Source organism: Archocentrus centrarchus, unplaced genomic scaffold, assembly GCF_007364275.1.
Source record: "Archocentrus centrarchus isolate MPI-CPG fArcCen1 unplaced genomic scaffold, fArcCen1 scaffold_48_ctg1, whole genome shotgun sequence".
NCBI lineage: Eukaryota > Metazoa > Chordata > Actinopteri > Cichliformes > Cichlidae > Archocentrus > Archocentrus centrarchus.
This window is the reverse complement of record NW_022060272.1, coordinates 1730200-1756051: the sequence shown is the minus strand read 5'-3', so window position 1 is coordinate 1756051 and position 25852 is coordinate 1730200. Positions and strand designations below refer to the sequence as shown.

The following is a 25852-nucleotide window of genomic DNA, read 5'->3' as shown; positions in this document are numbered from 1 at the left end:
TCTGTTCTAGATTTAACAGGGAGCCAATGAAGAGAAGCCAATATGGGAGAAATATGGTCTCTCTTTCTAGTCCCTGTCAGTACTCTAGCTGCAGCATTTTGGATCAGCTGAAGGCTTTTCAAGGAGCTTTTAGGACAGCCTGATAATAATGAATTACAATAGTCCACCCTAGAAGTAATAAATGCATGAATTAGCTTTTCAGCATCACTCTGAGAAAGGATGTTTCTAATTTTAAAAAGATTGCGCAAATACAAAAAAGTGGTCCTACATATTTGTTTAAAATGTGCATTGAAGGACATATCCTGGTCAAAAATGACTTCAAGATGTTACTGGAGGCCAAGGTAATGCCATCCAGAGTAGGTATCTGGTTTGACACCATGTTTCTAAGATTTGTGGGGCCGAGTACAAGAATTTCAGTTTGATCTGAATTTAGAAGCAGGAAATTAGAGGTCATCCAGGCCTTAATGTCTTTAAGACATTCCTGCAGTTTAACTAATTGATGTGCGTCATCTGGCTTCATTGATAGGTAAAGCTGAGTATCATCTGGATAACAATGAAAACTGATGCAATGCTTTCTAATAATACTGCCTAAGGGAAGCATGTATAATGTAAATAGAATTGGTCCTAGCACAGAACCCTGTGGAACTCCATAATTAACCTTAGTGTCTGAAGAAGACTCCCCATTGACATGAACAAATTGGAGTCTATTAGATAAATATGATTCAAACCACTGCAGTGCAGTACCTTTAATACCTATAGTATGCTCTAATCTCTGTAATAAAATGTTATGGTCAACAGTATCAAAAGCTGCACTGAGGTCCAACAGGACAAGCACAGAGATGAGTCCACTGTCAGAAGATCATTTGTAACCTTCACTAATGCTGTATCTGTACTGTGATGAATTCTGAAACCTGACTGAAACTCTTCAAATGAACCATTCCTCTGCAGAATAAGGTGAATGTTATTACTCACAAAGGTGGCCGTGGATGGCTGTACACTAACAGAAGCAGGACCAGAACTTATCTGCTCCAGCTTACACAACTTGACCGCTGCCTCAGCCTCCATTTACTTTAGTTAGTTTGGGATGCAGTTGCCTTGATACACCTAATTAAAGAACCACTACACAAATGCTCAACCACAGGCCAGCAACTAGCAAACAGCTTAAGGCTGATATATATGGAAAAACCTCATGAAACAGCCAACACAGACTTACCCAGTTCCTAATCACACCAAACGTTGCCTACCTGTCTTCTGGAGGTTAAGGCAAAAACTTCAGTAGCAGGAGCCCTGAATTGCCTACCCCCAACAGGGAACTAATCCCCACCCAAGATTACTCTAAAAATAAGAAAAGGGTATCCGATGGAATAACTTATAAAGCTCAGCTGGACACTCACCTAACGTAACCGGGAAGTCGTATTGTCTGCAGTTAACACCACAGCAATCGCAGTTGACCTCAGGACCTCCAGGTTATGGTATTCCATGTATGCCCTGCCTACTAGCATTTTGCACCCTGCTGTTATGTGCTGGATTGTCTCAGGGGCATCTCTGCACAGCCTGCACCTGGGGTCTTGCCTTGTGTGGTATGATTTTGCCTTGTGAGCTCAGATCCTGTTCCTGTGCTGCCATGATTGGTAGCTCTGTGCTTTTTTCCAGTCGTTGGAATAATTTTTTAATGTCAGCCACTTCTTCTATCTGATGGTGGTACATGCAATGCATGTACCTCACAATCGTGAGGATATCTGTTCTTTCTCTGGTTTTTGCTGCCTGAGCACATGATCCTTTGTGGCCATCTCCCTGATATACTCATGGATCGTTGTTGTTTTATCCAGGATAGTGGTTCTGACACTCACTAGTCCTCGGCTTCCTTCCTTCCAAATTAGCGTACAGTCTCAGGATTCCTGGAATTGGGGTATAAAACCCTCCATGCATGGTAAGGATCTTTCTTGTCTTGGGACCCACTTGCCCGAGAACGTTTTGATGCATTTTGGCTTCACATTCGGTACATTCCATAATTGGTATGAGTAGCCAGTCTTCTTAATGATCTGGCTGAGGGGGTTCAGGCCTATGAAGAACAGCAGTGTTGACAGAGCATCTCCTTGGTAAATCTCACATTTGATGGTAACTTGTACAGTTGGCTTGAAGTTGGCATTTAGTGTTGTTCTCTACATCCCCACTGATTTCCTGATGAAGGCTCTTAGGGTCCTGGGGGTCCTTGAGGATCAGGACCGTCTGGCCTTCAGTCAGCCATTCTGCGTGTCTTAGTCTCTGGCAGCTGGTTCATTTGTGCTGCCAGGCACTCGTGGAGAGCAGTTAGCTTCTTTAGCCAGTAGGTGTGAATCATGTCAGGGCCTGGTGCTGTCCAACTCCTCATATTTGAGGCTCTTTCTTGGATGTCCACAACTGTGATGATTACTGAAGCCTGTTCAAGGAGGCTGATGCAGTCTGCTCTTACATCCACTAGCACTGGCTTTAGTTATATTTCTCGAGGTAGCCAGGCAATGGCCTGCAAGCGAAACCAACTTAGAGTTCAGTGTCTTTCCCAATTATACTGTAGAATGCTGAGGGGCCAGGGATTAAACCAGTAATGCTGCTGTTACTAAACAGCCCACTCCTCCATCTGAGACATGACACAAAATAACATTCACTTATCCTGGCTGTAGCTCAGTAGGTAGAGCAGGTCACCTACTGATTGGAAGGTCAGTGGTTCAATTCCTGGCTACTGCAGGCTGCGTGCCAATGTATCCTTGGGCAAGGTACTTAACCCCAAGTTACTCTCCGCCCGTTCCGTCGGAGTATGAATGTGAGTGAATGTTAGACGATTAAAGCACTTAGCTTAATTAATTAATCATGGAAGTGCTTGTATGAATGCGTGTGCATGGGGTAAATGTGAACGTGTTGTATAAGCGCTTTGAGTGCTCATATCTGAGTAGAAAAGCGCTATATAAGAACTAGTCCATTTACCATTTATCCATTTAGTGTTTTCAGACTACATTGATACAGTCTGGCTCGATAAATCATCTTCTCCCAGATTGACTGGCTGATTTGTAAACTAATAAATCAGTTCATCTTCTTCTCTTGTTGGTCAGCTACATAAACTGTATATAGAAGATGGATGATGTGTGAAACCTGAAACCAGTGAGACAGTAATTTAGCTTCTGGGTTTGGAAAGAGAGACCCTTGGCAATAGAGGCTCTGCAATATTCAATTCAATTCAATTCAATTTTATTTATATAGCGCCAAATCACAACAAACTGTCGCCTCAAGGCGCTTTGTATTGTGGGTAAAGACCCTACAATAATACAGAGAAAACCCAACAGTCAAAACGACCCCCTATGAGCAAGCACTTGGCGACAGTGGAAAGGAAAAACTCCCTATTAACAGGAAGAAACCTCCAGCAGAACCAGGCTCAGGGAGGGGCAGTCATCTGCCGCGACCGGTTGGGCTGAGGGGAGAGAATGACATGCTGTGGAAGAGAGCCAGAGATTAATATCAATTAATGATTAAATGCAGAGTGGAGTATAAACAAAGTAAATAAGGTGAATGAGAAACAGTGCATTATGTGAACCCCCCAGCAGACTAGGCCTATAGCAGCATAACTAAGGGAGGGTTCAGGGTCACCTGATCCAGCCCTAACTATAAGCTTTATCATAAAGGAAAGTTTTAAGCCTAATCTTAAAAATAGAGAGGGTGTCTGTCTCCTGAATTCAAGCTGGAAGCTGGTTCCACAGAAGAGGCGCCTGAAAGCTGAAGGCTCTGCCTCCCATTCTACTCTTAAGTATCCTAGGAACCACAAGTAAGCCAGCAGTCTGAGAGCGAAGTGCTCTGTTGGGGTGATATGGTACTATGAGGTCTTTGAGATAAGATGGTGCCTGATTATTCAAGACCTTGTATGTGAGATATCTATTACAATATCAGAGAGAAAACCCCAAAAATCAGATGATCTTCTGTGAGCAACTGTTGGGGAGGAACAATTCTCTTTAAACATGAAGACACCTCTGGCAGAACCAGGTTCAGGAAGTGGCAGCTCTGCCATGAGTGGTGGCTTATGAGGGGAAAAAGAAGAGATAAAAGAGTAGTGCAGAGACATATGAAATAGTGGAATATGAACAAAAGCGCAGTGACCTAAAGATTCATAAAACACTTTATTCTGCTTACTTTAACACATTTTCTTCCTCTCAACCATGGCCAATTTAGAATTACCAGTTAATCCGACATACATGTCTTTGGGAGGAAACCCAAGTTGGCATGGAGAATGTTTTGCTGTGAGACCACAGTGCTAACCCCTTGCTTGTGATGTCTGGTTTCAAAATGCTAAGGTGGAGGAACTGAAAACATTTAACTCAAGGCTTTACAACAAATCTTAACCTATACCGTGTAATGTCTTGGTGGCTACCACTATATTTAATATACATCAGCTGGGGCTGAAACTGGAACCACTTCAAGTCAGAAGGCTTTACTTCTTGATTTATAACACAGGGAAATACATTTTAAAAGTTACAACATTGCAGTTTATGTAAATAGCTCCTTTGCAGCCTTGAAATACATAAAATAAATACGAGCGTGGCTGAAAAGTTCATAGGCTGACCATGACACAATGGTCAAACTTGACCAAATGTGTTTTATTTTTCAACATAGTGGTCCACACACTTTTTCCATCGGTGTTGCAGCACATGGATTCCCGTGGTATAGAAGCACTCATCCTGACCCTCAAAAACACTCCTCAACAGCAGAGATGATCTCATCGTTGGTCCAATACTGATTCCCAGCCAAGTGTTTTTTCAGGTTGGGGAACAGAAAATAGTACCAAATTAGAAGAATATGGAGTGTGATCAACCAGTTCAAAGCCACAGACATGCACAGCAGCCATTGCAACCACGGACTTGTGTGCAGGAGCATTGTCCTGGTGAAACAGGACCCCCTTTGTCAGTTTTCCAGACCTTTTTGACTCAATTGCCTTTCATAGCTGCTTCAGCAAGTTGGCATAGTATTCTCCATTGATCGTATGGCATTTTTGAAGGTAGTCAATGAACACAGTGCCCTTTGCATCCCAGAAGATGGAGACCATCACCTTCCCTGCCAGTGATACCACCTTGGCCTTCTTTGGTGGAGGAGAAGATGGGTGTTTCCACTGCATGGACTGCCATTTGGTCTCTGGCTCAACGTGGTGAACACAACATTCATCTTGGTTGAGGAAATGGACTTGCTTCAAAAGTGTCAAGTTCAAATGCGACATGACCAGCCTGGTGTGCTTTTGATCAGGCGTCAAAAGTTGTGGCACCCACTGAGTGGAAACCTTTGACATGCCAAGTTTGTTATGCAGAATGTTCTCAACTCATTCACAGGAGATACCAAAGCATTGACTATCTGATTCACAATTAAACATCTGTCATCCATTACCAAGTGGTGAATGTCTTCTTGGGTGGTGGCTGTGGACCTTGGGCCATCTTCAAGACTCGTGAATTCAGCTGCCCACTTTTGCACAGTTGATAAAGCTGGAGCATCATCCCCTAACATAGTAACCTTGTCAGCATGAATGTCCTTGGGGGCAAACCCCTTTTTCTGCAGATATTTGATAACACCACAGTGCCAATTTTGATCCATTTTCACAAAATGTCTCTAGTACTACTTTTCCAAGTCCTCAATTCTGTATCCAGTGTGGATTTATCTGGAAAGAAAACATTCAGTTGGCATCAGTAAAGACTGAATTCAAGGCATGCCAAATTTAATTACGGTTTGATAACTCCCTCTTAGTCAGCCTATGAACTTTTCAGCCCACACTCATACATATCATGAAATGTTAACACTGTACTTCCTTCCATTGTTTAGGTATGGCCCCCACCAGAATTCCGACCCTTTCAAACCCAGAGTTCCAGCTCTCATCCACCACTTTGTAGCCTACAAGAACCAGGACCATGGAGCTTGGCTGAGAGGAGGGGATGTGTGGCTAGATGACTGCCAGTGAGTAATACATATATGAATCCAAAACTGAGCAATGTGTTTTCCAAGTAAATAAACAAGTGAATGAGGTTGTCTGAGTGAAGCTTGCCAACCTTTAGTGCATGTGAATGTAGATGAAAATTCTCATTATGAGTGTTGCATAGGACAGGTAGTTTTTTTGCACATTCAATGACAGAGAAGAAAGGGAGAAATTTATCTAATAATAACTTGCTACAGTATCTCCTTTAGTGTCTTTGTGTGTGTGTGTGTGTGTGTGTGTGTGTGTGTGTGTGTGTGTGTGTGTGTGTGTATGTGTGTGTGTGCGTGTGTGTGTGTGTGTGTGTGTGTGTGTGTGTGTGTGTGTGTGTGTGTGTGTGTGTATTCCCTAAAGACATCAGACTTTTGCTGTGCTTCATAATATTCTGTCCTTCTTGTTTAGATTTGCTGATAATGGAATTGGCCTCACTTTGGCAAGGTAAGACTCCCACGGTTAAACTACTGTTAGACATAAAGGGCTGTTTTATGCATTTACTGTTCTCCTGCTTGCTTGCTCTCTCGCTGTCTAATTGGAAAATGCCTTATATGGAGTCTTCTTATGATGCACTGTGAAACGGTGCTTTGATGCTGCGTTAAAAGTAATTTAGGAGTGCAATGGCAAGAATTAACAAGAAGGCTCTGGAGCTTGAAAAAGGCGACTGGACTTCTTTTTGTTTCTTGAAGACGTTTCACCTCTCATCCGAAAGGCTTCTTCAGTTCTCAACCAAATGGTGGAGAGACCCAGGTATTTAAACCCCTGTGGGCGTAGTCCCCTGGAGGTGGTTATGACCCTCTATTGATCATGTGCGTGAACACATGTGCCCAGGTGTGAAGGGGGCGTGGGTCATATTTAATCAGTGGTTTCAGTTGAAACCAATTTAGGACTCCGCTCCATTGTTTCCTGTGGCCTATTGAGGTCACTGGAACAAAGGTGTGAATGGGGGTTGAGACGTCTGGGAAGGGAGCTCAGGACAGCACTGTAAGCGGGGGAAAGTTGGTGACGTAATCCACCTCCTCTGTTCAATGATGGTTGTTCACAGTGGACATAGATGGCTTCTTTCACTCCTCTTTCAAACCATCTGTTTTCCCTGTCCAAAATGTGGACATTGGCATCCTCAAAAGAGTGCCCTTTTTCCTTCAGATGCAGATGTACTGCTGAATCTTGTCCTGTCGAGGTGGCTCTTCTATGTTGTGCCATTCGTTTGTGAAGAGGCTGTTTGGTTTCACCAATGTAGAGGTCCGAGCACTCTTCACTGCACTGAACAGCATACACTACATCGCTGATCTTGTGTTTGGCGGGTTTGTCCTTGGGATGAACCAGTTTTTGCCTTAGGGTGTGACTTGGTTTGAAGTATACTGAGATGTCATGCTTGGAGAAAATTCTTCTGAGTTTCTCTGACAAGCCTGACACATATGGGATGACAATGTTGTTCCTCTTGTCCTTCCTATTCTCTGTAGTTTGTGTTTGGCCTTCATTCCTGTGCATCTTAGCTGATTTGATGAAGGGGTTGGCAACGCCCACAGGGGTTTAAATACCTGGATCTCTCCACCATTTGGTTGAGAACTGAAGAAGCCTTTCGGATGAGAGGTGAAACGTCTTCAAGAAACAAAAAGAAGTCCAGTCGCCTTTTTCAAGCTCCAGAGACTACTATGACCTGGATGACTGAGAATCTACACAGACAATAAACAAGAAGTTTCCCCCTGACTTTACTAAGTAGGACACCAGTAGGCGCACACACTTCATCAATACTTTACCATCTAAATTTCCGAATACCTCATAGTTTCAGCCCTCTATCCATACTTCTAACAAGCTTTTGAGGTTATGGGAATGTATTCCATGACTTTACCACTGAATTGCAGGCAGGTTATTGCAGAAATCAGGTTAGTAAGTATATAATTAAATGTTTGCTGTGTCCCCAACATGGCTTCTGGCAAACTGCAAACGGGACTTTTTATGGTTTTCTTTTAACAATGGCTTTCTTCTTGCCACTCTTCCATAAAGACCACATTTGTGCAGTGCATGACTAATAGTTGTCCTGTGGACAGATTCCCCCATTTTGTCTAGAGTCACCATGGGCCTCTTGGCTGCATCTCTGATCAGTGCTCTCCTTGTTCGGCCTTTAAGTTTAGGTGGACAGCTTTGTCTTGGTAGGTTTATAGTTGTGCTGTACTCTTTCCATTTCCAGATAATGGATTGAACAGTGCTCCGTGAGATGTTCAAAGCTTGGGAAATCTTTTTATAGCCTAAGCCTGCTTTAAACTTCTCCACAACCTTATTCCTGACCTGTCTGCTGTGTTCTTTGGACTTCATGATGCTGTTTACTCCCCAATATTCTCTTAACCAACCTCTGAGGCCGTCACGGAGCTGCTGTATTTGTACTGAGATTAGATTACACACAGGTGGACTCTTTTTAGTCATTAGCAGTCATCAGGCAACTTCTGAATGCAATTGGTTGCACTCAGAGAAAAGGGGGCTGAATACTTTTGCACACCGCACGTTTCAGTTTTTTATTTGTAAAAAATGTTTTGAATCATGTATAATTTTCTTTCCACTTCACAATTGTATACCACTTTGTGTTGGTCTTTCACATTAAATTCCAGTGAAATATATTTATGTTTGTGGTTGTAATGTGACAAAATATGGAAAAGTTCAAGGGGTATGAATACTTTTGCAAGCCACTCTATATTGTGGAGTTCAGATTCATGTATTGATCTATTACAGACTTTCATGTTGCTGCTTCTACTGAAGCTTCTACTGTGATCTGGTTCTTTCTAATCTTAAGGGCAGCATCAACAGCACTGTACAAATGTATCAGTGACATTAAAGGGCGAAACGTTTTTGTTGTAGATGTGCTGGAGTAAACCAGTAGAGAAGTCTGATCCAGGACACTACAGGCTGAACACTGGCTTCTGTGCTTAAGCTCATCAAGCCACTGTAAATATAACTAACAATAATATATAAAGAAAATATATATACACATATACGTGTATGCATACTTTTATGTCAACATACACACATTCGGACGTCTGCTTCCTGGTTGTTAAAAAGTCCAGGACCCAGTTGCAGAGGGAAGAGCTCAAACCAAGCGTATCCAGCTTGTGAACAAGTGTCTGTGGGATGATTGTGTTATAGGTGCAGCTAAATTCTAGGAAGAGCAGCCTGACATAGGAGTCCCTGGTCTCCAGGTGGGTGAGAGCCAGATGCCCTACCTCTGAGATAGCATCCGCAGTGGACCTGTTTTTGCTGTATGCATACTGGTGGGGGTCAGTGCTGGGAGAGATTACTGATTTGATTTGTTCTATGACCAGCCACTCGAAACACTTCATGACTATGGGTGTGAGTGCTATTGGCCTATAGTCATTCATTCATGACACAGCTGAGGGCTTAGGAACAGGTATGATGGTTGCCATCTTAAAGCAGGATGGGACTATTTCCTATGAGAGTGAGGTGTCGGTCAGTAACTCAGAGAGCTGGTTTGCGCAGTCCTTCAGGACGCAGCCAGGGATGTTGTCCAGTCCTGTAGTCTTGTGGATATTGACCCTCTGGAATGACCTCCTGACCTTTTCATTCGTGAGTCTGGGATGCTACTTGTCTGGTGATGAGGCGAGTCGGATAGAGGGAGATTTGTTTGATGCTTCAAAGTGAGCATAAGAGGTGTTAAGAGCATCAGGTAGGAATGTGTCCCTGGGACATATAGCATCTTTCCTTCTGTGGTCTGTGATGCTCACCCACACCGTCAGAGGATCATTGGTGTTGAAGTTACCCTGGATCTTTAGGGCATATGCAGCTTTGGCTCTCTTGATACCAGCATCTAGAGTTCTCCTTGCAGTTCTTAACGTGACTGCGTCACCTGACCTGAATCCAGAAACCTGTGCTCTCATAAGGCGCCTGACCTCTGCATTCATCCAGGGCTTCTGGTTGGGGTGAATGGTGAATGTTCTGGTGAAGGTGACATCGTTGACACACTTATTAATGTAGCTGGTGACAGCTGATGAGTACTTCTCCAGGACCACCTCACTCCCTTTTGTTGCAGCCTCTTTAAAGATGGACCACTCAGTGCACGCAAAACAGTCCTGGAGCACAAAGGTAGCGTCAGTGGGACATACAGTGACTGTCCTTTGTGTTGGTTTGATTGTCCTCCAGAGGGGGTAGTAGGTGGGGATGCGCAAAATAGAAATATGATTTGGAAGTCCAAGGTGTGGGTGAGAGACAGCTCTGTACGCTCCATGTAAGCCTAAGTATGCTTTTTAACAATGCACATGCCACAATTATAATAAGTGTAGCCAGCATATTAGTATGGAGCCTTTGCCACATGTTGAAATCATACATCAATCCATAATGTACTTTTCCATTGTATATTAGGTTTGACATATTGTATTGTATATCTTTTTGGCCTCAGATGTTTACGTACACAACCAGGGAACACAGATTTTAACTGCCTGAATATTGATTTTTTATATTATGTGTAAATAAGGAAACTGAAATGATCTTACACTTATCCTGCATGTATTTTACTTTCCCTGTGTGTATGCAGTGGAGGGACATTTCCAGATGATGATGGCTCTCATCAGCAGGTGAAGAACTCACTTTTTGTAGGTGAAAGTGACAATCATGGGATGCCCCTGCCAGACAAGAGGATTTGGGGTCTTGGGGGTTCTGATCTTACTGACAGGACCCTGCCACATGGCATGTAAGTAGCAATTATGGTTAATTTTGTTTTGGTTTTAAAGCCCACAAGCTCTGCTTTCAATGGTTTTGTTTCAAAAATTTTATTTTTTAGTCTCAGCAGCTGAACAAAACAATTAAAGCCTCTTTGAAAAGTAAAAAGTATATTTATTAGCTGTTTGTTTTCAAAGCACTTTTTTTTTTAAATATTTGCATTGTCCAATATTCCCTGGTAAGGTTGATTTGTTAGATTATCCCTCGATTCAGATCAGTTTTATTTATTTAGACCCAGTTCACAATAGCAATTTCAAGGTGTTCTTTAAATTGTATTATGATGCCCTATAAGAAGTGGTTGGTTATGTCGGGGAAAAAGAACTCTGTTTTGAATGGAAAAGGGCACAGAACAAGGCTCAGGAAAGGACAGCCATCTTCTATGACTTGTTGGAGGGTAAGAGGAAACATAAGAAAAAAACTAAATCTGGGAGAGAGCAGAAAAAAATGTTAATGACATGTAATACTGGCAAGTAAAGGCATTATGAGTGAAAAGAGGAGAGTGGAGGAGTAGTGCTCAATGCCTCACAGGAGGTCCCCACAAAACAGCACTAAAGCAAAACAGGGAGCACAAAAGTCCAGCAAAGAGACAGTTCTAGGGGTCTGCCCAGCGCAACACAGTAGAGAATCCAGTAATGGAGGCAAAGCAACTCATGGTGCTGACCAGGTGGCCAGCTTTGGAGACGGAGATATTCAGGGGGATGGCTGGATGACAAGCAGTGGAGATGAAGAAAACCTGGAGGCCTACCAGAGGTGTTTCAGTGACAGAACAGACACATCTCTTGTGGCATGACTTGGAGGCTGGTTTTGGCAAAGGAGAGCCTTGCATGGTATGGCTAAATGGTAATGGACTAGTTCTTATATAGCGCTTTTCTACTCAGATATGAGCACTCAAAGCGCTTACACAACACGTTTTTACATTTACCCATGCACACCCATTCATACAAGCACTTCCATGATTACTTAATTAAGCTAAGTGCTTTAATTATGTAACATTCACTCACATTCATACTCCGACAGAACAGTCGGAGAGCAACTTGGGGTTAAGTATCTTGCCCAAGGATACATTGGCATGCAGCCAGCAGTAGCCAGGAATTGAACCACTGACCTTCCGATCAGTAGGTGACCTGCTCTACCTACTGAGCTACAGCCACCCCCTGGCTAGAGGCTGACAATGGTGACAAAGACCCTCAAGTGGCATGGCTTCTTCACCAACAATGTCAAAGAAGACCATCTGGGGGCCACTGACAAAAGAGACCTTCTAGAGGAAGCAACAGGACACCTCTGACTTAGGCTACCTTCACATGCAGGGCTGAATGGTCTCAATTCCGATTTTTTGTGAAATCTGATTTTTTTTTTTGCGTGGTCGTTCACATTTCCAAATTTATGTGACTTGTGTGTGATCTTCTGTGTGAACTACAAACAACTTAAAAGTGTCCCGCATGCACAGTAGAGGACGCAATAACATCACACATAGTGAGTGTGTTCATTGTTTGCTGAAGTAAACATGGATCAAAACAGTGACATTTGTTGAGTGTCAGTGACATACAGGTCGGATGAATGTGACCTGGCCATACAGACACATTTGAAAAGATCAGATACATATCGGATTTAGGACCACATATCCAAGTGGTCTGGGTCGCATTTGAAAAAATCTGATCTGTGTTGTTCAGACTGTCATGAAAAGATCAGATACAGGTCGCATAAGGGCAATAAAAATTGGATTTGGGTCACTTCAGGCTGCAATGTGAATGTAGCCTTAGGTGGAGCAGGACCTTTGGACAGCTTGGGACCCACTGGCTTGAGCCCTGGACTCTCAGGTTCAGGTGGAGCGGGACCCAGGCCCTCTGGATTTTCAGGATTCTTAGGACACTCAGGATTCACAGGAGACTTAGGATTCACAAGATTTTCAGGATGCTCAGTAAACAAAAACAAAGTTTAAAAGAAAAAAAAAACAAAACTCAAAAACACTGGAAAACTAATCCAGGACATTGACAGTGCCTGTTTCCTGAACCCAAACTTGGAGGTGGTTCCACATGAAAAGGATCTTCCCAATCTACTTTGGGAACAATAATTAAGCCTGCACCCAGAGAGCAAAGTGCTCTGTTGGGATACTGTGGTGCTTACTATGAGGTCTTGAAGATATGATAGGGCTGCATCTTTTAAGACTGCTTGTGAAAGGTATTTTAATTTCAATTTTGGATTTAATGAGGAGCCAGTGACAAGGATTTGCAGTATAATGGACTCAAAGTAGCAAATGCATGGACTAGTTTTTCCTGCATCCGTAATATAGTCCACATCTGATTCTAGAACAACATTGTTCGTAGGAACCTTGACATGCAAACAGAAACAGTCTATGGCATTGGTTAATACCTCAGACTTATGGGCAGATTTTGTCTTAAACACAGGTGTATTGCCAACAATCAAATTCAATTCAATTTTCAATTCAATTTTATTTATATAGCGCCAAATCACAACAAACAGTTGCCTCAAGGCACTTTGTATTGTGACACCCTACAATAATACAGAGAAAACCCAACAGTTAAAATGACCCCCTATAAGCAGCACTTGGCGACAGTGGGAAGGAAAAAGTCCCTTTTAACAGGAAGAAACCTCCAGCAGAACCAGGCTCAGGGAGGGGCAGTCATCTGCTGAGACTGGTTGGGCTGAGGGGAGAGAAAAAAAAGACATGCTGTGGAAGAGAGCCAGAGATTAATATCAATTAATGATTAAATGCAGAGTGGAGTATAAACAAAGTAAATAAGGTGAATGAAAAGAAACAGTGCATTATGTGAACCCCCCAGCAGACTAGGCCTATAGCAGCATAACTAAGGGAGGGTTCAGGGTCACCTGATCCAGCCCTAACTATAAGCTTTATCATAAAGGAAAGTTTTAGGCCTAATCTTAAAAATAGAGAGGGTGTCTGTCTCCCGAATCCAAGCTGGAAGCTGGTTCCACAGAAGAGGCGCCTGAAAGCTGAAGGCTCTGCCTCCCATTCTACTCTTAAGTATCCTAGGAACCACAAGTAAGCCAGCAGCCTGAGAGCAAAGTGCTCTGTTGTAGGTGAGGAGAAGGGTTTTAAATTCTATTCCAGATTTAACAGGGAGCCAATGAAGAGAAGCCAATATGGGGGAAATATGCTCTCTCTTTCTAGTCCCTGTCAGTACTCTAGCTGTGTTAGAGTACTGAGCTGTGTTAGATACAAATATAATAAACAGCAGAGAACAAATAAACATGTCATAATCTAAGTAACTTTCCCTCTAATTCAAATTAACCCTTTTTAGCCTACAGTGAGAAGTTTTGCAAGCATGTACCTAAAGACAGTTCTTCTGTGTCACATAATGTATGAGTTTGGAACATGCTCAATGTGGTACTGTATGGGTGGGTGGGGGTGGGGAGTGGAGAAGCACTGCAGTAACGGTCTGATAAACTACAGTCACTTCTCTGCCCGGAAAACTTGTTTCAAAATAATCCTTTATAACTGACATGAATTCAAACTGTCCGCAGCTGCTAGTCATGAAGGAAAAGAATAAAAACACTGGACTCACACTTTTTTTTCAGTCCAATGTCAGATATCCCAAAGGCACATTCTGGGAGGAGTACCAAATTAAAAGAGGCTGGTATGCATGAGAGCCAGACTTGGTATGCTGAGAATCAGTCCCATACTCTGGCCAAGTTGGCAGTGTACAAAAAGAATGCCTTAACAGCTGTATTATTAGATATTCCTTTATTGTGTGTGGGGAAAATGAATATCATGTAAACCCTTTCTGGCACTATGTTTAGACTAACATTCTTTGATGCAATAGACTGAGATCATGCACACTATGGTGCAAATGCTGTCATTCTGTGCATTGCTGCATTTCTTGCTACATTTCTTGAAAGCCACTGTAAAGAAAAGCTTTTCAATGACACCCATGGCAGGGAATTATTTGTGAACTCAGTTATTTTCTCAAGTCCCAAAATGCCAGTGTGAATTGTGGTAGTCATCATTGTTCCATCATTTTCTGCAGTGTGAAAGTACTGTGAAAATATGGCACTGAACAGTCACATTGTTATGGGGAAAAACTTAAATTTACTTGAAGATCCAGCTGAGCTGTCTTGCCTCTGGGTTGGGGACCTTTGGTCCGGGAAGGTAACTGTCCTTTTAGACACAGAATCTGGAGGTACAATGTGGAGTGTGGCTTCAATGGTGGAGCTACAGACTCATCATACCCTTACATCAGTAGTCTCAACAGTTTTTGTAAAAGGGTTACAAGCCTTGAACACTCCACCTTATTTTCTTCTGAATGACTGCATCTGCTGGGTGATTGCTCTGTCAGAGTCTGCAGGAAATGCAGACTAAGTGTTGTGTAGGGGACCCAATTGAACTTTTGAGGGTTTTTTTTTTCAGTTTTCAAGTTTTATTGTCATGTGCAGAGTAAAGAAACATGTTTCCCTGTACAATCAAATTGTGTCTTTGCTGTCCACAACAGATGCCAGACAAAAAAAGATAAAGATCCTCATGTAATATAGATAAATAGCAAAAATTATCATTTAGAAGAGACACATAAAAGCTAACAATAAATCAGTATATGAGAGATACAGTAGTAAAGAGTGTGTGCAATTGTGCATGTGCAAATTGTAAAACATAGAGTCAAATACAATTGCAAGCTGAGGTAGACAAAGGGTTTAAACTCCAGGCAGATATTTAGGAGTCTATTGGCAGAGGGGAAGAAAGAGTTCTTTAGCCTAGAGGTCCTGGATTTCACACTTCTATACTTCTGGCTTGAGTGTAGAAGTGTAAACTACTCTGCAATAGTAGATGCTCTGCAGAGACAGTAGTGGAGTCCTAATGATCTTTCCAGCAGTCTTCACTGCAGGCGTTTGCGGTCTGTAGCATCGCCATACCACACAGTGATGTGGCTGGTCAAGATGCTCTCAACCATGCAGCTGTAGAAGTTGCATGGATTTTGGTCAACATACCAAACTTCCTCAGCCTCCTCAACAAGTACAGCTGCTATCGAGCCCTCTTAACCAGCTGTGTGGTGCTAAATGTCCAAGTGAGATTCTCACTGATATAGACACCAAGGTATTTAAAGCAACTTGCCCTCTCCACCTCAAGCTCTCAAATGAAATGTAGTTGGTGGGGTCTCCTTTTCTTCCTCGTGTTCACTATCATCCCTTTAGTTTTGTCCATGTTGAGGGTGAGGTTGTTGTCCTCACACATGACACCAGACTGGCGACCTCCTTCCTGCAGGCAGCTTCGTTCCCACCAGCGATGTGTCCCACCACTGATGTGTCCCATCACTGCGGTGTCACCTGCAAATTTTATCTACCCATCTCATGGTGTAGAGGATGGGGCTAAGGATGCATCTCCGTGGAGTACCTATGTTAGTAATAATGCTGGCTGAAGTTTTGTTACCAATCCTGACAGACTGGGGCTTGCCAGTCAGAAAGTCTAGAAGCCAGTCGCACAGGGTGGGGTGCAGGCCAAGCGTAGAGAGTTTATGGGTGAGTTTGTGAGGAATGGGTGTGTTAAAGGCAGAACTGTAGTTGACAAAGAGAATCCTGATGTAGGAGTCTTTATTCTCTAAGTGAGAGAGAATAATGTAGTGCAGCTGCGATAGGATCTGAGATGGACCTGTTGGGTTGGTAGGCATACTAGTCGGGTATACTCCTCTGAATGTGGGCCAGTTCCGCTCTCTCAAAACACTTCACGATGATTGAAGTGAGTGCTATTGGCCTATAATCATTCCGGTAGGTGGGCTGTTCTTCAGAAGGGGGACAATGATTGCCGTTTTGAAACAGGAGGGAGAGGTTGAAGACGGAGGTGATAACATCAGCCAGCTCACTGTCACATGCACTGAGAGCCCACCCAAGGATGTTGTCTGTTCTACAAGGGGTTAATTTTCTTCAGTGTTTTGTGTACCTGATCTGATAAGACCGTTAGGGGAGGGGAGGAGGGGCAGGTAGACCAGGTGTGTGCGTGCTTCCTCTCTGTGCTACAGCTGGAGGGCTCAAAGTGGGTGTAGAAGGTGTTGAGATCATCCAGGAGGCTGTCTTTGGAGCTGATGATGCTAGTGGTAGTCTTGTAGTCTGCAATGTGCTGTAGGCCTTGCCACATCTGACTGGAGTCAGCACACAAACTCAGCATAGTCCTGTATGCTGACAGAAGAGTCCTGCTGTCATGTATGAGCAGTGTAACAAGTGGGGTGGACCCAAAAAGGAGACTCCATAACAGGATGGAATGTTGATGGTGGTTTTATTACTGAATAATCCAACAAAAATATAATCACAAAAGCAGGGAACACAGTAACCAAACTTAAGTTAACTAGCCCACAGGAAAACCAGGACAAACCCACACATCCATGAGGGGGGACACAACTGAGAACAGAGGGAAAAGCAGACAATATATACACAGGGAATGATGAGGGATAAAAGGAAACCGCTGGGGAGAACAGGTGGACAGAATCATATTAATGAAAACACAGGAAGCAAAACTCAACACAACACACAGGGAACACAGGACTGTCAAACTAAAACAGGAAGAGACCAAACATGAAATAGAAACAAGATAACACTGAAGACTGGACAAAGGAGACTGATCACAGAGGGAATCTAAACATGTGATAACACTGGGAAGATACAGACACCAGAAACACAAGAACACAGGGAAGACAAGAACGGGAAAAAAAAACAAGCTAAACTCAAAACTATAGCAAACTCAGAATCTAAACAATAAGAAAACTAATAAACATAATCAGAGATATAACAAAACTTAACCCTTTATTTACAAGCAGGCGAGCCCCTTAACTTCAAAGGTGCTGCCATTTGTGGACTTTTACCATAATAGTGTAGTGTAATAGTTTACATTGAAGTGCAATTTTTCAGCTTTCAGAAACCATTTGAATTTTTCTGATAAGACAAAAGATTGCAGAATTACAGTAATTCAAAATGTGTTTGATCAGATGTTTCAGCAGTGAAACGCTCGGCGTTAAACATCTGTTCGCAGCAAGTAAAGGCAGGTAACAGGTGCTTCGGCACAATCGCCACTGTTAAACAATAAAAAAGATACATGAAGTCCACATTTTTGATTAAACTGAATCATATCTAAAAATATGCCAGGCCCTTTATATGATTCTTATGCCTCAATGGGGTTCTCAGTTAAAATTGTTATGGTTCTTAGGTGCCTGGGTGGCTTAGTGGTGAAGCCGGCGACCACATACATATGCTGCGTTGCGGGGCGGGTTTGCGTCCTGGCCTGTTGCCAATTTTCCCGCGTGTCTTCCCCTGTATCTTTCCCCCATTTCCTGTCTCTCTCCACTGCTAACAAAAAGCTGCTGTGGCCAAAAATGCCAAAAAAAAAAAAAAAATTGTTATGGTTCAGAGATCACTGGCCCAGATTTTTGACCTCTTTTGGTTTTGAGATGGAATCAAAATTACTAGTTTCTGTTAATGGTGTTTTGTGTTTCCTTCTCTTCGTGATTTTTTTTATTATTCTGTTCCTTGGTGTTGGTTACCTATTTTATTAATTGTGCTGCTAGTCTTAGTTTTTATTAGTTCCTTTTTATGTTTACTTCCTGTTCCTTTAGTCTTCTCTTTGTGTCAGTCTTGTCTCCATGTTTGCTGTTTTCTATTTTATTTTGGTAAATCCATTTCCCATGTATTTGGTGTTCAGGTTTACTTTCCCCAAGGTTTTTTTTTCCCCACTGAGTTTAAATTCCTCAACCAGCACACAAATTTATTAGTCATCATAGCAATTAGTATAGCAAAATAATGCATTTTGATCACAGTTCTCCAACAGGGTTACTATAGAACCAGTTCATAACAACCTGTTTCACAAGCCTGAATTTTATAAACCCAAATAAATCCTGGTGCAAAAGCAAAATTACTCTTTCATTTTGTGCAATGCTTTTTCTTGTAGTTGCCTAACTGTAAGTACTTCTTTGATGATGTAGAGCGCATGCGTCATACAGCCAAGCATGAAACTGGCTGCACACGAAAATTAAACAGCCCTTTATAGCCCCTTCAAGATTTGGCTCAAACAAACACATGGTGCTGTAATTGTGTGCCTTTTTTTTTTCAGTTCAGTGATTTTCTGAAGCCTCTGTTCCCAACGTATGATACATCTCTGCTGGCATGTGGGTCCAAACATCAAGATGATGGCATATGTCCATCTGTGTTTTGTGCAGTGATTTTCCAATCCGGGGCATGCAGATCTACGATGGTCCAATCAATGTACAGAACTGTACATTTAGGAAATACACGGCACTAGATGGAAGGCACACCAGTGCCTTTGGCTTCAGGCTCAACAATTCATGGCAGAGCTGCCCCAACAATAACGTTACCAACATCACCTTCGAACACGTACCTGTGAGTCAACTTTTGTGTCAATACATAAAACCAGAGACACAGGGGGAACACACTTTTAGAAACTTGAATCTTGGTTTAATTTAATAGGAAAATCTGATGTGGTACTTTATTCAAAAGCAGTATTTACATACTATTGTGATTAGAAAAATGTATTCAATTTCTCTTGTCCTATATATCTATAATTCTGAACATTTTTTAACTAAATTTTCTTGTAATTCAAATATTGAGCCATTTTTAAAATGAAGAAAAACGGTAAGAGAAATAGTTAGAAAGTTTAGAATTTTGAATGTGAGTGATGCACAACAGCACAAAAAGCCACAATAAATGGCTTTAGGCTAATGTATCCCTCTCTTGCAGATTACATCTCGGGTGTTTTTTGGGGAGCCAGGTCCCTGGTTTAATAAAATGCAAATGGATGGAGACAAGACGACCATCTTCCATGATATTGATGGATCAGTCAGTGAGTATCCTGGAGCCTTCCTGGTTAAAGAAGACAACTGGCTGCTTCGTCACCCTGATTGCATTGATGTGCCTGACTGGAAGGCTGCTATCTGCAGTGGCCACTATGCACAGGTGGGTCAGCAGGTGTAAAACTCAATCACTCATTCATCCATTTTCACATAACCTTCACAAACACAAATCTACTTCCTGATGCACACTTTTTTGCATTGGTAGATTCAGTGTATTTTCATCTTTCAATCTGAAATTACAAATTAGTTCATGAACATCTACTGTGAGAAATTAGGAATCTTCAATGAACTTTATATTTTCAGTCATCTCATTTGTGTACAAGTGGTACATACAGTACATTAGCTTGTGAAACTTCTTTGTGGGGTATCCAAGAACTCTTGAAAATGAAGAGTCCTGCTAAGAATCCTGCTGCTGCCACCACTACTACTACTACTACTACTACTACTAGTTATTATTATCCATCCATTTTCTTCCGCTTATCCAGGGCTGGGTTTTAGGAGCAGCAGCCTAAGCAAAGAAGCCCAGCCCTCCCTCTCCCCAGCCACCTCCACCAGCTCTTCCCGGGGACCCCAGGGCATTCCTAGGCCAACTAAGAGCTATAATCTCTCCAACATGTCCTGGGTCTGCCCTGGGGCCTCCTGCCAGTAGGACATGCCCAGAACACCTCACCCAAGAGGCGCCCAGTAGGCATCCTAATCAGATGCCGAAACCACCTCAACTGGCTCCTTTCAATGGAGGAGCAGTAGTAGTTGGCTGCACTGGAATGGCTGCACTCCTCACCCTATCTCTAAGGGAGAGGCCAGTCACCCTTCAAATGAAGCTCATTTCTGCTGCTTGCATTTGCAATCTTGTTCTTTCAGTCACTACCCAATGCTCATGACCATAGGTGAGGGTAGTGACTTAGATTGACTGATAAATCAACAGCTCCCCTTTCATGCTTAGCTCTCTCTTCACCACAACAGACTGGTGCAGCGTCCGCATCACTTTGGCCACATCCCCAATCCGTCTGTCAGTCTCCAGCTCTCCTCTTCCCTCACTTGTGATCAAGACCCCAAGATACTTAAACTTCTCCACCTGGGGTAGCAACTCTTCCCTTAGCCAGCGTAGGCACTCCAGCCTTTTCCAGCTGAGGACCATGGCCTCAGACTTAGAGGCACTAATTCTCAGGCCAGCCGCCTCACACTTGCTGTGAACCATTCCACTGCGAGCTGGAGGCCACTGCCTGATGAAGCCAACAGGACTGCATTATCCGCAAAGAGCAGAGATGAGATTCTGAGGCCACCAAGGTGGAAACCTTCCGCCACTTGACTACACCTAGAAATTCTGTCCATAAAAATTATGAACAGAATCGGTGACAAAGGGCAGCCTTGGCGAAGTCCAACACCCAGAGGAAATGAGTCTGACTTGTTGCTGCCAATACAGTCCAAGCTCTTGCTGCAGTTGTTGGGGCCTGAATGGCCCGCAACAATGGGCCAAACCCCTCATACTTCTGCAGTACCTCCCACAGGATACCCAGAGGAATGCAGTCGAAAGTCTTTTTCCATGGCCTTACTGAGTTTTTGCTTCAGCCACCATCCGAGCCACATTCTGCTTGTCCTGTCGGTACCCGTCAGCTACCTCTGGCTAACAAAGCCTGATAGGACTCCTTCTTCAGCTTAATATTAATAATAATAATAATAATAATAATAATAATAATAATAATAATAATAATAATAATAATAATAATAATAATAATAATAATAGGCAGCATGGTGGCACAGTGGTTAGCACTGCTGCCTCACAGTTAGAATAACATCTGAAAGGTCTGGGTTCGATTCCACCTTGGACCAGGCATCTCCCGCTCTCTGTGTGGAGTTTGCATGTTCTCCCCGTGCTTGCGTGGGTTTCCCCCGGGTACTCTGGTTTCCTCCCACATTCCAAAGACATGCACTTACTGGGGTTAGGTTAATTGGCTACTCTAAATTGCCAATAGGTGTGAATGAGAACGCGAATGTGAGTGTGGAAGATTTGTCTCTCTGTGTTGGCTCTGCGACAGGCTGGCGACCTGTGCAGGGTGTACCCTGCCTCTCACCCTATGACACCTAGGATAGGCTCCAGCACCCCCCCCCCCCCCCCCCCCCCCCCCCGGGACCCTGAACAGGATGAGCGGAAGCAAATGGATGGATGGATGGATAATAATAGTCACTTTTTAGTTTTCCAAACGACCATAAGCCAAAATGTTCAGAATTAAAATATAAAAATTACAGCAAACCCTCTTGCTTGCAGCTACCTTTGCCAGACAGCACAAATAAGATAAAAAGGGAGCCAAGTGCATAAGTTAACCCTGTTGGTGCACAGCTTAGATAGCCAAGACTCTGGCATAACCTCCCACTTTATGGGCACAGGCAGACCATCTGTGGATCTCAGAGCAGTTTGGAACCCCAGAAGTGTGGCAACCAGAGCCCAGTAGCATGTGGATACATTCCAATGCACACCAATCCACCCCAAATGACAATAGTTCGACTGGAGGTGTCCTATAGTTTAGTCCAATTTTTAGTCAGGATACAGACATGTGCATTGCTTCAGTGCTTGACTGGGAGTGTTCCTAATGTTGTGGTGAGGTATCTTTGCTGGTGCAATCATCATATCAACATTAACTAATGACTCAGAAGAGAACTTAATGGAACTTTTATTAGAAGTTAGCATGATACAAGCTAACAGAGTACTAACTACAATAATCAACTTACACTGCAGTAGCATGAACCAAGTGAACTAATGGATCCATCATATTCATGATGTTACTCCACTCAAAGTGAATGAGACACTAGAGTGTTGAATCCTGAACCATATCTGTGGGAATTCTTTCTGACTTTTATAAGTATTTCACCATGTTCTGCTAATATTACAAGATTTCAATGTATAAATACACTGAATAACTGTAGCTGGGGTGGCTGTAACTCAGGAGGTAAAGTAGGTCATCTACTAACCAGAAGGTCTTTAGTTCAGTTCCTGGCTGCTCCAGTCAGCATGCCATAGTATCTTTGGGTGAGAGGCTCAACCCCAATTTTCTCTTGATGTCTTCTTTGGAGTTTGAATGTTAGATGGAAAGCACTTAGGTGTAGAAAAAAAGCGCTTATATGAATGGGTGAATGAGACATTTTGTACAGAATGCTTTGAGAGCTTGAGTAGGAAAACACTTTATAAGAACCAGTCCATTTACCAAATGAACAAATAGAGCAACCTGTTACATTGATCTTGTCCTGGAGCAGTTCAGCTGTTTTTAGACCTGGAGTTCCATTGGTACGGTTGTCAGCACTAAACTTAAAGAGACTGAACAAAGCAATTTGAATAAACAGAATAGATTATGATTTCCAGCTGTGGCTTCTACCCCACCCCACCCCCACCCCATCTTTCACAATCAAGTTTCATTCTATCTCAAATTAGAGTGGCTAAATTAACAAAATAACTGAAATTCCAACACTAGTGATGTTAAACATGAGATACTTCTATAATATTATGCATAATGCATTTTCTTTTCAGATCTATATTCAAACGCGAAACCCTGCCAACCTTAACATGCAGATAGTGAGGGATGAATATCCTGATCGACCCCTAATACTAGAGGGCGCCCTGGGGAAGAGGAAACATTACCAGCAGTTCCAGCCAGTGATCACCTTGGGTAAAGGCTACACTATTCACTGGGACCAGGAGGCACCTGCTGAGGTCACTATCTGGCTCATTAACTTCAACAAGTCAGTGGATACGTCAACTGCATCTGTGACTACACACTTAGACTTAACACCCCTTTCACTCAAAGCATGCTAACAGCACTGATGTCTATATTTTTTGGACCATCTTATTGCTTTATATATAATGAAGTGCACACATCAGTTTTCATCTGTGTGATACCATAGGTGACTTCACCATGAGGGCAATTAGACAATACATGGTTGGGTGGATTTTGAGGTGCATCTCAGGTTTGACCGTCAAGACTTTACAATATTATAGACAATATTCTAGCAATACACTTTTTACAATCAGAAGAGAAACTCACTTTTAATGGAACCTGAGTTATAAGTTTCAGGAAGGTACAGGAATTAAGAAAATAATGGAGAAAGAATAAAGAAAGTGACTGCCATGCAATAGTGGTGTATTTCACCTGGAGAGGGAAAGACAGGAGAGGTTCTGACATTACGGGAGGTACTTTGACAGACTTTAGCAGCATAAATAAGGGTTAGTTAAGGGTCACCAGCTTTATTGAAAAATTTTAAGCCTTAACTTAAAAGCACACAGTATATGTCTCCTGAGCTCCAACAGATGGTGGATTCGAAACACCGGGACCTTCTTGCTGTGAGGCAACAGTGCTAACTACCACACCACCATGCTGCCAATATTCTATTCAATTCAATTCACTTTTATTTATATAGCACCAAATCACAACAACAGTCACTTCAGGGCACTTTGTCTTGCAAGGTAAAGACACTACAATAATAAAGACAAAAACCCCAACAGTCAGATGACCCCCCCCCCCCCCCCCCCCCCTATAAGCAAGCACTTGACGACACTGGGAAGGAAAATCTCCCATATAAGGGAAAGAAACCTCCAGCAGAACCAGGTGCAGGGAGGGGTGGCCACTGTGGAAGAAAACCATAACTAATGATTAAATTCAAAGCGGTGTGTAAACACATCAAGAGTGAAAAGAGTTGAATGAAGAAGAAACACTCAGCTGCTTTTCCACCGACGGGGTTCCGGTGCCAGTATTTGAACCGTTCAGCGGTTTTTCCACCGCGAACGCACTCGAACCAAAAACGTGACGAAAGCGGCAGAAGGGCGTGACTCTGCCGTCTGAACATAAAGTTTTCTTCCGCTATTTCACTACATGGTGTGTATTACATGAGAAAAGTGATGCAATTTTCACGGCCGTGAATTAGGTTGGGCTCTATGGCTGAACTTGCTGCATTGTATCAGTTCATATCACAGATAAAAGGACGTAAAGTGTGTACTTGTCATCTTGCTCATAATCAATGTCTGTGTTTACCTCTCTGCTCCACACAGATGCTGCAGTAGTTTGGTTTTTGACCGTAAAATATATTTGCAGCACAAGAAATGAGAGTGTGTTCTCCCACGTTTTTGCCCTTCAGTCTCCGTGTCCAGACGTGGACCCGCCCAGACTCATGCATAAAGGATCAGTTCACAGAATCGCAGGCCCATTCTTAAGCATTTCGCCGGTTCATTGAAACCGACACCAGCACTGGTACGAGCACCAGCATCTCAGCAGTGGAAAAGTAGCATCAGAGTATCCCGGGAACCCCCAGCAGCCTAGGCCTATTGCAGCATATCTAAGGGATGGTTCAGGGTCACCTGATCCAGACCTAACTATGAGCTTTATCAAAAAGGAACATTTTATGCCTGGTCTTTTTTTTTTTTTAATGCCTAATCTTAAAAGTAGAGAGGCTGTCCCACTTTAAAATAACTTAGGTACCAAAAGTAAGCCAGTAGTCTGAAAACAAAGAGTGATATGGTACTATGAGGTCTTTAAGATAAGATGGGGCCTGATTATTCAAGACCTTGTATGTGAGAAGAAGAATTTTAAATTCAACTCTGGATTTAATGGATTTAACAGGGAGCCAATGAAGAGAGGTCAAGATGGGAGAAATACACTGCCTGGCCAAAAAAAAAAAAAAGTCACCACCAAAAAAAAAAAGGTCACACACTAATATTTCGTTCGACCGCCTTTAGCTTTGATTACAGCGTGCATTCACTGTGACATTGTTTTGATAAGCTTCTGCAATCTCACAAGATTTATTTCCATCCAGTGTTGCATTAATTTTTCACCAAGATCTTGCAGTGATGATGGTAGATTCTGACCACTTCAGCCTTCTCCAACACATCCCAAAGATTATCAATGGGGTTGAGGTCTGGACTCTGTGGTGGCCAATCCATGTGTGAAAATTATGTCTCATGCTCCCAGAACCACTCTTTCACAATTTGAGCCCAATGAATTCTGGCATTGTCATCTTGGAATATGCCCATGCCATCAGGGAAGAAAAAATCCATTGATAGAATAACCTGGTCATTCAGTATATTCAGGGAGTCAGCTGACCTCATTCTTTGAGCACATAATGGTGCTGAACCTAGACCTGACCAACTGCAACAACCACAGATCATAATCCAGGTGGCACTTTTTTTTTTGGCCAGGCAGTGTAGCTTTTTTTTTTTTCATTTCAAATTGTTTCTGAAATGTTTGAGGCTGGAGCCTCAATTCCCTAGCTTCTCTCCCCTCGGAGCTTGAGGCTTTCATCAACGGCCAGTGTTTAAATCGGCCAGCCTTTAAAAGGCTACGTTTAATGTCTGTATGCT

General features: G+C 42.7%; 1 protein-coding gene across 6 annotated transcripts in view; it reads left to right on the top strand.

Annotated features, from left to right (window-relative positions):
- Positions 1 to 25852, top strand: part of cemip (cell migration inducing hyaluronidase 1) — a 306192-nt gene that overhangs the window by 266248 nt on the left and 14092 nt on the right. For all 6 annotated transcript variants that reach the window (XM_030725200.1, XM_030725199.1, XM_030725203.1 and 3 more), the window contains 6 exons: positions 5827 to 5958; positions 6377 to 6412; positions 10509 to 10664; positions 18862 to 19042; positions 19400 to 19615; positions 23033 to 23244. In XM_030725200.1, coding sequence (XP_030581060.1) covers positions 5827 to 5958; positions 6377 to 6412; positions 10509 to 10664; positions 18862 to 19042; positions 19400 to 19615; positions 23033 to 23244 — 933 coding nt within the window. The remainder of the gene's footprint in view (positions 1 to 5826; positions 5959 to 6376; positions 6413 to 10508; positions 10665 to 18861; positions 19043 to 19399; positions 19616 to 23032; positions 23245 to 25852) is intronic.